This window comes from Heloderma suspectum, chromosome 4 (genome assembly GCF_057233095.1).
Source record: "Heloderma suspectum isolate Gila_16-S chromosome 4, 16-S_ref, whole genome shotgun sequence".
In the NCBI taxonomy this organism is placed as follows: Eukaryota; Metazoa; Chordata; class Lepidosauria; order Squamata; family Helodermatidae; genus Heloderma; species Heloderma suspectum.
Genome location: NC_139461.1, coordinates 62,298,173 through 62,311,381, shown reverse-complemented (window position 1 = coordinate 62,311,381; position 13,209 = coordinate 62,298,173). Strand labels below are relative to the sequence as shown.

The 13,209-nt window shown below is 41.9% G+C and overlaps 2 protein-coding genes across 11 annotated transcripts in view; one reads left to right on the top strand and one right to left on the bottom strand.

Moving 5' to 3' along the window:
• CLVS1 (clavesin 1) overlaps positions 1-5,110 on the top strand; it is a 75,293-nt gene extending 70,183 nt beyond the window's left edge. The window contains exon 5 of the mRNA XM_084848054.1: positions 4,756-5,110. Coding sequence (XP_084704180.1) covers positions 4,756-4,837 — 82 coding nt within the window. The 3' untranslated portion in view covers positions 4,838-5,110. The remainder of the gene's footprint in view (positions 1-4,755) is intronic.
• Positions 5,111-9,346: 4,236 nt separating this feature from the next.
• The window catches only part of ASPH (aspartate beta-hydroxylase), a 198,530-nt gene continuing 194,667 nt past the window's right edge, over positions 9,347-13,209 (bottom strand). For all 10 annotated transcript variants that reach the window (XM_084849445.1, XM_084849446.1, XM_084849447.1 and 7 more), the window contains one exon: positions 9,347-11,651. In XM_084849445.1, the coding sequence (XP_084705571.1) occupies positions 11,501-11,651 (151 nt within the window). In that variant the 3' untranslated portion in view covers positions 9,347-11,500. The remainder of the gene's footprint in view (positions 11,652-13,209) is intronic.

The following is a 13,209-nucleotide window of genomic DNA, read 5'->3' as shown; positions in this document are numbered from 1 at the left end:
TTGCCTGCGGCCTCATTTCCACAATCTATACGATTCTAACCTTGCGTTCCATCCAGAGAGTGACGCAGGTCAATACATATATTTTGGCTCCAGGGAGTCAGATGCAGTCTGGGGGTCTTTTGCTAGGTAAAAGGTAAAAGTAAAGGTGTCCCCAACCAGTCGTGTCTGACTCTAGGGTGAGGTGCTCATCTCCATTTCAAGCCGAAGAGACAGCTCTGTCTGAAGAAGCTTCCGTGATCACGTGGCCGGCATGACTGAACACCGAGGTGCACAGAACGCTGTTACCTTTCCCGCCGAGGCGGTACCTATTTATCTACTTGCAATTTCTTGCTTTCGAACTGCTAGGTTGGCAGAAGCTGGGACTAACGATGGGAGCTCACTCCATCAGGCGGCACTCGGGTCTCGAACTGCTGTCCTGCCGACCTTCCGGTCTGCAATTCAGCGTCTTAACCACTAAGCCACCGTGGCCCTCTCTTCTGCTAGGACCCATACTCAAATGCTTGGCCACTTCCAGGATTACAAAATGACAACCCTGAACTGGCTGTACAGAAGATTGCAGAGTCTTGTTGCCATGGAGATGAGTTTCTTCTTTGCAGATAATCCATTTTACAACATTGGCCTGCTTATTGTAACATAAAGGAGTTATTTCCTTTGGTCTGTAATGGACAAGCTAAACAGGTGCAATATAATATTTTCCTTACCCTTCATTCTGTGCTGTGTTCCTAGATGAGCTGGGACTGGAATGCTGCTCTCTCTGATTAGTCCTGATTCTCTCTCTTATAAACTGGCTTTGGAGAAGCTGTATGTACCCTCAATTCATTGTGTATGGTTCAGGCAACTTGCCTTTCTGGGAAGAGAAAGATGCTTTCCATTTTCTCTCGCTGAAGAGAATACTTGCCCTTGGAAAGAAAACAACAGTGTTTGCAACCAGCTAGAACTCATTTCCTAATACCAAGTTCTTTTAGATTAATCGTTTGAAGAAAAGAGAACATTGTTCCCTTCAGTGTTCTGGTTAGCTGTTCTATTTTTACACTGCAATGATGTTGAAGTAACTGCTGGTGATTTTTATGAGGAACATAATTTGTACTTTCTAAATCTAGCTAATGGTTAGATGGCATTCAACATGAATGAATCACCACCTAATATTAATTCAAATATGTATGGTAAATCCCACAGTGGATTTGGAACACAGTGTTCCATTATTACCTGAATTCTAAAGTGGCACATTTAAAATATTACAGTGCTCAGGGTTAACAACCATTCAACATTAGTATTTTTTTCTGTGGTAACTCAGGCTGCTTCAAATTTTGGGGTAGGGGAAGTCACTCTCTCTCTGTGTGTGTGTGTCTTTGTGTGCACCAATTGAGTTTGAAAAGTTCAGAAGCCAAATCCCCAAACCTCTTTTGGATCCAAGGGCAATTTCAAAATCAGTTTGAAGATGTTTGGGAAAGAGAAAGAGAAAGAGAGAGAGAGAGAGAGATCCAATGCATGTGTGGGCACTAGCCTATATGCTTAAACCACCCTTGTCCCCTTGCCCCCAATCAACCACAAAATGTAGGTTTTCCTTATGATATCTCAAGGGAGGTCAGTATTTCAAAGGTGTTATGAAAACATAACCATAATGTACCAGATTTGGGGGCTCTTGAATTGCCTATAAGAGGTAAAGGGACCTCTTATACAAAAATACTTTTCAGGTTCAATAAAGTACAGCATACAAAATGTCCAGCAGATACATCATGGGCCAGAAGGGGAGTGGGTGGCTGATGGGATAAGACATTAGACAAATGCATAGAAAGAACTTCCAGGAGGATAAGTGTGTTAGTCCATTGCCACAAAAACAATGAAGAGTCTCATAGTGCCTTAAAAGCAGGGGTGAAGCTCTTTTTTTCAGCCTGAGGGGCAGATTCCATTTTGGAGAATCTCTCGGAGGGGCAGGGTGCATCTCAGTGGTAAGCAAGGCAAAAATGAGTGGGCTGAAAAAAATCCAATCCCTCTGTCACCATTCCATGGTTACCAATTCATATAGGAAGCATGTCTACTCAGAAGTGATCATGAGCAATATGTCTACTCACAAATAAGCAGGACAAGCTTCTGCATGTCTACTCAGAAGTAAGCAGGACTCAGCAACACTTTCAAATAGCATTCCAAGTACCAAGCCTATGCAAATCTATTCAGATGTAAGCATCATGTCTACTCATAAGTAAGCAGAGTAAGTCAGTGCAGGACAAGCTCAGAAGAAAGGACTGAATCACTCAGCAGTTTCCTCCCCTAGCTCTGCCCTCAGGGGCGGCCCAAGAGATTTTGCTGCCTGAGGTGAAGGACAAGAAGGCACTCCCTCCCATTCCATGTACAAAACCAATTGGACTGGCAGTTGATCTTCCTTCAGTTTTGGTGATGGGACAGCATCCTCCACTGTACCTGAATGCAGCAGGTTAACTTAGGAAGCACGCAACAGGCTGCATGGCACACCGGTGTTTCCTCCAATACCTTGCTGCTACCTTCCATCATCTGCTGCCTGAGGTAACTGCTTCACTCTGCCTAATGGTAGGGCCAGCTCTACCTGCCCTCTCTGCCCTACAAGGAAAGGGCTTAAAGACTAGCAGATTTATTACAGCATTCAGTTTTGTGGCCTTGAGTCTGCTTCATTTGATGAAATGGACTCTAATCTATGAAAGCTTATGCTATAATAAATCTGTTAGTTTTTAAGGTGCTACAAGACTCTGTTGATTTTTCATAGAAAATAAAGTCTGTCAGTACCAATTAGCCATGATAACTAAAGGGAATATTCATTGTCAGAAACAATACACCCCCATGTACTAGATGCACAGACATAACATGCCCAACTAGATGTTGAACTGGATTTTGGTCTAATCACACAATGCAGTTCTTATGTTCCTACATATCTTCTTCACCAATTGTACCACTGCAGTAACATGCTGTAGGGTAATTTGCCCAAGAGAAAAGTATAACCAATTGTGTTGAAGAGACCAGTAGTATAAAATAGGCCCTCCAGGAAAGAACCTAATCCATTCTGACTTTTGATTGCATCTGTCACACCGTTAGCTCTACTGAAGTCTTCAGTAGTAGGGTATATGGTCTGTTATATTTTGAGTGCTTAGTCTGGCTAATGGCCACTGGAAATTGCTCCTTGTAATCTAACAACTCCTTTGGCTGGGGGAGGTTCAGAAGGTGTGTCTGACTCTGCCACAATGTTATTGTGATCAATTGCTACAGTGTAATAGGAAAGTCTGACATGCTGCACTGAGTAGGAGAGAAATGAGAGTTGTGCTATTACTCTAAGAGTATAGCAGCAGAGGACATAGCATCTGCGCTATAGACTTCTCCTGTTTTCAGTTCTTAAAAGCATGGGAGTCCCTCCCATAAGTAACCGGACACCCTGTAAGGTGTGGTGTATGTATTACACTCAACATATGGAGTTGACCTGACACCGGATCCGCGTTGTGGCTGCTCTTGCTGCTCCAGGTGGCATGGTTGAGTGTGTGTCTCCACATGGAAACTCTCCATGCACTCTGGAAATGCCACCTGGAAAACCAGCAGTGATTACAGAACGGTATGGAGAAGAAACCATGGGGAGTTGTTTAAATCCAGTTCCATCTTGTAAGAACATAAAAGTGGCCATTCTGGATCAAGTCAAATGTCCATGCAGTGGTCCAGCAACCAGATGCTTCATGGATGCCCAGTCTACCAGCAAGGCAGGAAGGCAATACGTGTTCCCAGTCTTTTCTCCACCTCCCCAAACTTATTCAGCATTTAACCACCACAGTCAATAGCCACATACAGACCTATTCCTCCATGCACTTGTTTAATCCCTTTTTAAAGCCATGTAACTTTAAAGCCCCCCTACACGCAAGCGCACATGCACGCGCGCACACACACACACACACACACTTACCAGTGCCCTAATCAGCACTGGGGATTTGTAGCTAGCTGCCATTTCCATTTCCCACAACACCTCAGAATGACATGCACTGGGGCATCCACAAATGGTGGCTAGACTCAGAAGCTTGCTGGTGCTCAGGGCACTGCTGCCCACTGCCAAGGTAAGCCTTCCAGGTCCCACCTATGAAGGAGGGCCCCCACTAGAGGATGATTTGCCTGGAACCCTCTCAAACCTGGAGCCGGCACTGATTAGACGCCTCCCCCCCCCACACACACACACACGGGTTGTCTGGAACTACTCATAAATGTTGGATTTGCAAATAACTTCAAAATCTACAAAATGTGCACAAAACACACATCCTCTTCACTAAACCAGAGTCAACATCAAACATTTCCTGGAGATTACATCGAGAAAGTCAATGAAATCTTAGACTTGTGAAGTTGAGCTCTTTAGATTTACCTACGGAGAAACGTCTTTTTTGCCTTCCTCAAAAGTGTGGGGGATCCAATCTGGATTGGGGTGAGAGGAGTTTTAATGCTTTGCCCCCACTGAGGTCCCAATATAGATGGATGGGGTCTTTCCTGCCATTCGCATTGTCAAAATATGATCTATTGAAACAAGTGGATCGTTTTTGGACAATGCAAACTGTAGGTGCAGACCCCCCAATCTGGGTTGGGACTTCAGCAGTGGGCAAAAGGTTAAAGCTTCCTGCCCACCATACCAGGGTCCTGACTTGGATCAGGTCCCCTGTGCTTACTTTTGCATAAGGAGGTAATTTGACTCTAGGAAAGACAAATGGAAGACAAACTTCTTAATGCCTAAGCAATGTTAACAACAGGCATGTTTTATTTCAGGTCTCAGTCAGTGGTGGAGCCTGGAACACTGAAACACGAGGAACAGAATGAGAACATCCAGCCGCTGCTGGCTCTAGATTGAGTCTGAATTCACCATGACACACAAATGCATCCTCAGTCTTCAATGCTACCAGAAGCCTGTGAAGTGAGAGACAGGTTTAATACGCGTTAACACATTCAGCTTGAATGCCAGGCTCTCCATCTTTGCAGAGCAAGTAACAATCATCACCAGCCATGTGTCCGTGTGGCCAAAGCCAAAGGGAAGATTCCTTGTGGCCCAGAATACTAAGGGCACAATCCTATGCATGCCTAGACAGAAAAAGTGTCCTACAACTCCCAGCATGCTGGCTGGGTCATGCTGGGAGTTGTAGGATGTTTTTTCTGTCTAGGCATGCATAGGATTGTGCCCTAAGCTAATGAGTCTGATTGTACAACAGAAAGCTCTTTCTTTCTTTCTTTCTTTTCTTTCTTTCTTTCTTATGTATTAACAGTGACTGAAACATGAGGGAGTACTTTCTATGATCACACATCAAGGATGTATCAGATGAGTTTTTCCAATATTGTTTAAGCAGGGATATTCTCCAATTTTGTTAAAATAAAATGTAGATGAAGTGCAACGCAAATAATTCAGAATAAATATATATCAAAGTAAAGGTGTCTTGAATTTAAAGATTGCAGTCAGTAAGAAGCTTAACTTAGTTTGCAGTACAAAGACAACACCTCCAGTCCCTTATGTCAGCCTTCCCCAACCTGGAGCCCTCCAGATCGGTTGGACTACAACTCCCACAATCCCCAGCCAGCATGGCCATTAGCCAGGTTGTCTGGGGATGATGGACATTGTAGTCTAACACATATGGAAGGCCCTGGGTTCCTTAATTGCCTTATGGCCTTACAAGAGTCCTTCCTTCCTTCCTTCCTTGGGTTTTCTTTCTCCCCCCCCCATAATTAAAAAAAAAAAGCTAAGCAATCACCAGCAGAAAATTGTTGAGCTCCGCAGTATGCAATCTCATCACCTCAGTTCTTCACAGGGATCACTTATTTCATTCCCCTGCAAAAATTCTTAACTTTTTAAAGTCCTTATAAACCTGTCAGCTCAATGTCATGAGCGGAGTGGGAAAGAGAGACAGAGAATTTGGAAAGCAATTATTTAGTTTTTAACAATGTGGGTCCCTCCCGCACAGGTAACTGCAGTATGTGGGGTAGATGTGGTGGCCACGATAAGTCAAAAAGGAGGTGTCTGAGCTCAATGGAAACACTTATAGGTGATTAATATTCCACTCCAGGTCCTTTCATTTAGGTAACTTCAGCAAATGAAAGCTCAGCAGAGCTGTTTAACCATCTTCTCTCCTGCAATAAGTTAAAGGTGTAGCCAGAGGGCCTCGCTGACTGCAGATATAGGCTATGCTTATGGAAAGTGAAAACTTGGGATGAATTATTCAATATGCCTCCATTAGAAGGAACTGTATAAGAACAGAAAAATGTAGAACTGAAATGCCAAAGATCAGTTTGCTATTCCTGTCTTTGCTCTACTTGCGAAAACAAATCCCATCCCTATATTGAAATGAAAATCGATAATAATAAAAAAATCCACTGTAATAAAATTGTTTTTGCTGTGGCTTCATTTCCTCAAATAGCTGGAAACATTTTAGTCACATTTTACAACTGTATGTAACAGCCAGTTAGCAATCTTTAGCCAAACAGTACATTTAAGCCATATGCATAGAGAGGTTAACTTGCTGTCTTAGTGATGGCTCTGTAACTCTTAGGTGGTGCTCAGAATCAATGACATCATTCTTTCAGCCATAGTCTTATGTAATGAATCAAACCATGATGTGTTATCGTCATGTTTCTTTTTAAGGGGTATCTTTCAGGAACTGTTTAATCTATTGTGTAGAGCTAAGGATGTTGCTTGTACAGAGTTGCTGCAGATACAATATAATTTAGCTAGAGTTTTTTTTATTGTCCCTGAGGGCCAGATAAATATTGAACTTAGACTCTCTTGTAAAATCGAAGTTCTATGAAACCAGAAATGCTCAAATCAAGCCTTTATCTTTCCTCAGAGAAATACAGGGTCTCCATTTATTCCACAGGCTTACTCTGGACTGCTGCCTGTGCTGGTCAAAAACAAATTTATTTGCTAATCCTTTGTCACAGAAATCAACAATTAAAATTGCTAATAATTCATAACAGAGAAACTGAGTTTTTACTAATGTATGTTTTAGGGAAAATGTGCTGTATTTAACTGTCACTTCTTCTACCATGGACTTTTTACCCTTCAGAAACTATGACCAAATGCATTGTAAAACTTGAGAAAGATTGCAACAAGTATTAAAATCTTAGCTAAACATCTGTGTAATTTATTTTCATAGTCAAATAATTTTTTTAAGTATTATGGAAAAGCATACACAGACATCCAAGTTAGCAATATCAACTCAGATAATAAAACCTTAAAATGGAGAATTAAATAGGCCTGTGTGTGGATTGTAATGCATCCTGAAAGGCAATAGAGGAATGTAAAAGGAAACTTTTTCATTTTAGGAATCTGGCTGTTGCAAAGAACTGCATAGGAATTGCGCTTGAGGTTATTTCCATCGGTAGGACATGCCACTTTTAAAAGCGCTTCTTCCATTAGCACTTTCACAAAGAACTGTAACAGAATTATAATAAGGAAAGGTCAAGGTTGAATCATGTATACTTTGTATATTTGTTTGCAGTTTTGCAGGGCTTCATGTAAAGTTATTTTATTACAGCAGCTACAACTCATGGAAATTAGCCCTTCAATTCCTTGCTACCAGTTCAAAATGTAGATGCAATTTCAGTGCTGAAATATCTATACTTCTATATATCTATAGCTATATCTATACTTCTCTCTCTCTCTCATGCATGCACTCTCTCACACACACACACACAAACACACGATACCAAAAAAAAAAAAAAGCCCTGCCAGTTTAAGACCAGAGTTAAGGCTTACGAAAAAAAGAAGAACTTGTGGGACAGAGAACTTGAAGAAGCTTCCACAGAGTTCGCCTTTGCTGAGAAAAAAACAACTGAATGTAAACCTGAGCCAACATTTTGGCTCAAGTTCCACAAAGCCAGGAAATTGGAAGCTTAGGCTGATGCCTTAACTGATGTGTTCCTTGATGATGTTGTGCAATGTCACAAATTGTGCTTGCTTACAGCTTACTCTCCATGCATCCCCACTTCTGCTTGGTCTTTCAGGCCCAAATCCAGATGGGGAGGATGAAGTGCCTGGGACCAGTGTAATATAAACCTTTTTGAGTGAAGTGGTGTGACATGTGCCAATGCACAACCAGGCAAAGGTTCAGCAGGGAGAGTTGCCGCCCTTCCACCCCTTCCCTGAGAAGCATAGGTAAGGTGGAATGGGACGCAGGCTAACCAAAATCAAGATACTTCCTCCCTCTTGACATCTCTCTCCCATGTCACAATTGGTGCTCAGGATCCTGCTGAAACAGAGATTCAGACATGTTTCCTGGCTTCCACTCAGAATAGACACAGTGTCATAAGACTTAACTTAAACTATTTATTTGAGTATGAAATAGTGGAGGCTTAGAGCCTGTTGATCACTATCAGCCATCTTAACAATAACAGCCCGCAACAACAAGGGGTTCTTCTTCCCATGCTGCCTTTACGAGGCAGATGGCCCCTCCTATGGATAATGTCTTAATTCACAGGAGTCTGTTTCATGCACTTTACCACAGATTCTTACAGGTATTAGCACTGGCACAATACTGATAAAATAGCCCTGCAGTATTTCCAACTTACAGAATTATTATGAAACACACACATGCACACGCATGCACATACCATTGGCTAGGTACATATGCGTAAAGCAATATATATGTCCCTCTATGTTCAGAAAGGCTTACTTTTGAGTAAGCCTGAACAGGATTCCAGCATACCCCTTTCCTTTCCCTCCCTATATCCTCTTCATTTGTGATCTATCAATCCATAAGAGTGATTCCCTCAGTTTTCAAAATTACATCACTCTAATCTCAGTTGATAACTTCCTGTTCCCCCCTCCCTCTACAGGAACACTGGAATACCTCCAATACACTGGAGTACTGGCATCATTCTAGCTTCAGAGTGGTACCGAGCATGCCCAACATAATTTTGGTGGCAGTTGCTGCCATATGCTTTCATGGGGCAGAGAAACCTTAGTAACATTTGAACTGCTGCTCAGAACTTCACCAAACCAATGAAAGGCACATCTCCTCAACAAACCTGAATAAAGTACATCAGTAGTTTCCTCTTGAATTTGAAAGAAATGTATGATATGCCGAGCCACAACTTGAAGTAAAAAGTATAAATGTGTCAATTTTCAGCACATTGTAACTTGCTGTACCTGTGGCAATTTTTATCAGATTGCTTTTAATTTTTGCACAGGTGCAGACCTCATCAGGTAGATTATGGACGCCAAGTTTCACATCATTAGCTGAACAGGTATCATTTTTATAAGTAGTAGGACTTTTAGGCTTATAATGGTGAACCCCACTTTTTTTTTTTTTTGCAACTAATCATAACTAAAGAAGTACTCTTGTGCCCCTTTAATAAAATCCACAATGCTACATTGAAGGCACTTCAGTTTAATGCACAATGCAATATAACACAGCACATAATGGGCAACTATATACCTATAGGTGCACATTTAGAGTAGACTTGCTTTATTCTATTTGCCAGTCACAGAACCCTGCTTTATCAAAGTACTTGTTTTCAGGCAATACCTGGAAAGGTAATGCTAAACTAATCAGTGTTATGGCAAAACATGGCTTGTGGTATGTCAAATGCAACAATGCACACCTGTTCACACTTTCATTTTTGGTCTTCAATCTGCACTTAGAAAAGACAAGAAAGAGCAGCTATTTTAGAAACATTCTACATAGGAATTCTTTCCTTTCGAAGAAACTAAAAAAGGCTTGGATTCAATCTTTATGAAATACTGAACATTCTTTGCAATACTATTAGAAAAATATTATTCAGACAACCCGGTAGCAATCAGATTCTCTCTCATCAGTATCTCAGTACTTCATCTTAACATTTCAAATGTACAGTTCTACAAAATCTATCCAATGTGTATTTTGGCATTTTTTTGTGCATGAAATCATAATGATCATATACATTTTGGTCATGAATACTGAATTTTTCACAGGTACAAGTTGCATTGTTTGTCATAATTACGCAATCTTACCAAAGCTGCTTGGATGCCTCATAGTTCACTAATTATCTTATTTCACTAATTAAAAGAGGTAATTGAAAGCATGCCTCCAGGCAGCACATCTCATGGCACCAAAGATGTCCAAGCAAAATGCTCAGCATTCACGGATTGAGTAAAAATGCATCATACAAGCTTCATCATCTTTCAGTAAATATGAATGGGAGGTCAGACTCTTCTTTTTTTTCCCCAGGTGGATCCACACCATAACTATGTGGGTGCCACGTCACACAAAACAGCATAACCCCATAGTACTGTGCCCACATGGTTTGTTTTCTCTGCCACACTCTTATGGAAGAGATTAAATTGGCCATAGTTGAGAATGTAAATGCTATAAAAAGCAAAATTGTTCCAAATCAGAATTTTCCCCAGAACAGCTTCCTAATCAGAATTTGTGTGATGATGACTATTTCAATGAAAGGCCTTGTTTTTCTTTTTTCTTACTGTATAAGAAACTTGGGGGCAAAACCTGCATACAGAGAAAAGCCCCCATGCACCTCAGTAAGGCTTAAAAGACCTTTCTGTGTTAGAAATAAAGACAGCTTTCAATCCTGGGTTAGAAACAATCAGGAACTGAACACAGGAAGTGTGCGTTTATCTTCCCACTTGGAAGGAAAAAACCATGCTCAGTAAAATGAAGACCTCCTCATATAAGGCTTCATTGCTGCAAAATTAATGTGAGTTGCCATTTTAACCACACACACACACAAAAAGAAGAAAAGAAAATTACAAAAGGAAAGTGGTTCATAAAGAGCAAAAAAAAAAAAGAGTACCCATAAAAATGTGATAGAAAAATACAAATTTCTATTAAAAATACAATATAAAACCATCTGCTCACATTATCTACAGCTCAAACTGGAAATTCATTGGCTTAAATCTAAATGAGTTACTAGGCACAGTGTGACACGTGTCCAAGTTGCCCTCCTGTAAGTGCTTATGAGTGTCCTTATAAGGATGGATATGGGAGCACTGACGGGGGACGCAATCCACCAGACACTGCTGCTGCACAACCTTCTTTTAAATGAATAGAAATTGCATATTAGCAGTGTCTGTGTCCTTCATATTTAAACACAAGCTTTAGGGCGCAATCCTATGCAGGTTTAGACACAAAAAAGTCCTACAGCTATGCTGGCTGGGGAAGGCTGGGAGTTGAAGGACTTTTTTGTGTCTAAACCTGCATAGGATTGCGCCCTTAGTGACTTGATGACTAGTACACCAAGGGTATGCCTAGCAGCGGTACACATAAAGCAGGCATAACAAAAGACTGCACGCATCTTAAAAACAAAACAAAACATGGCACAGGATGTTCTTTGGCTGATAGAACTGTAGGATCTGTACTTGCAGCATGAAAACAGAGCTATCAGATCAGTGCTGTAATGGTATAATACACAGAATAGTATGCTTTAAAGTCCATACACAGATTTCTTCATACAGTTTGGTTTTGCATTTGTTTTTACAAGGCCAGCATTTCCCAGCAGAAAACATGGACCTCAAAGGGGAAAGCTTCCAGCGCACTTAAATGGCAGGAAGGGTACGCCGCTGTTGAGGTGTTAACTCCAGATGCCAGACATCCACAATGAATATCAGGCGATAAGCATCAGCATCCTGCCACACTTCATGTTCAAAAGAGTCATCAAAGATAAGAACCTTCCCTTCTTCCCAGAACCTGAAAGACAAAACAGGCTGTCTTTTATTTCCTGCCCATGAGGGTTCAAAGCGGCAAACATTTCTAACCATGGCATGGAAAACCTACATAGATGGTCAAATGACACTTAAGTGAGCAGTCTCACTCTGGAGCACCTTGCTTATCTGTATGATCCTGTCAGGCCAGACGGAAAGCAAGTGCAGGTCGATGATAAAATGTGTGGTTGAATGGCCATCTGTATTAACCCAGAATTTTTCAGAGAGCATTACATTACTATTGTTCATAATTAAGAGTTAATGGATGTTCCCCCGCCCCCACCCCCTGGCCAAGAAAACAAGTATTCAGAACTAAGTCCGATGCAACTTATTTTTAAAACAAACTTCTTATTCTATTTCCAGATATTATAATGCAGAGTTTCTCAAACTGTGCTCCATGAGCTAGTAGGTAGTATTGCAGAACAGTTGAGAATACTACAATATTCTACAATTAGACTATAGTTATTAAAATATGAGGTATGTATGTGCTTTGATTTGTAGAACAAAAAAAGTATTAAGTGGTCCCACCGAGACCTCCAAGCAGTTCAATAAAGTGATTTGCACATGCACGCACACACACACACACAAGTTTACCAGGGTGTTTCCATGACAATGGAAGGAGAAGCGAATGGAAGAGTACCGGATTTTTTTAAAGGAATCAGCTTTGCTGCACTTTGGTCCATGCAAGGCTCCAGAAGCAAGTGCTCCACACCAATAAAAATCACTTCACAGAGAATACTTCCAGGTGGGGGTTGGAGTGAACATCATCTGACTGGCAGGGGCTGCTCAACCAATAAGAGAGGCTCCCCCCCCAGGCTCCACCCATTTCTCCTTTCCTCTGAAGCTCCAGGTGCACCTGCATTTCAGGAACAAGCCTCATTGACCACAATGGGGGCTACTTCTGAGTAGACACACATATATTTGTGCTGGGAAACCGGAATCACCTTTTGTCTTGATAAAATCACTCCTTCTCTTTCTCTCCCCTCCCTGCACCTGCATTAAGTACTTTCTTAAAGCGACAGTCATGTTCTCCCTGCTGCACAATCTCCTTCTCTCCCCCCCCCACACCTCCATGCATTACTTACTTTATTAAATAAACAATCAGTAGAGGGGGAACACAGTGTTCTAGCTGCTGTGCTGGATCAATCGAAGCTTTGAAGTTTCGACATGGGGGGAGCAATCCTATGGCCACTAGTCAGTGGCTAGACAGCCATAGGATATCTGGTTTTCCTGCAACCGACCTTGGAGCCTACACTCCGAGGTCGGTTCCCAGAACAGCACCACACTCTGCACTCCGAAGAGGAGCATGGAGTGGCCAAAACAGGGTGTTCTGTGGGGGAGGGGGGCGTTCCAGAGTGGGGAGGGAGGAAATACTGGTACGATACATCCTATGTGTTGTCCGGCAGCCTCCTCCCCCACTTCACCTTCCCGCAGCTAGACGGCCAAAATCAGCTATCTAGCCGCACATGCAGGGCAGGAAAAGCATGGAGGGAATGACCCCCTCTGCGCTTCTCCTGCCCTGCATTGGTTAGGCAGTCACCTCC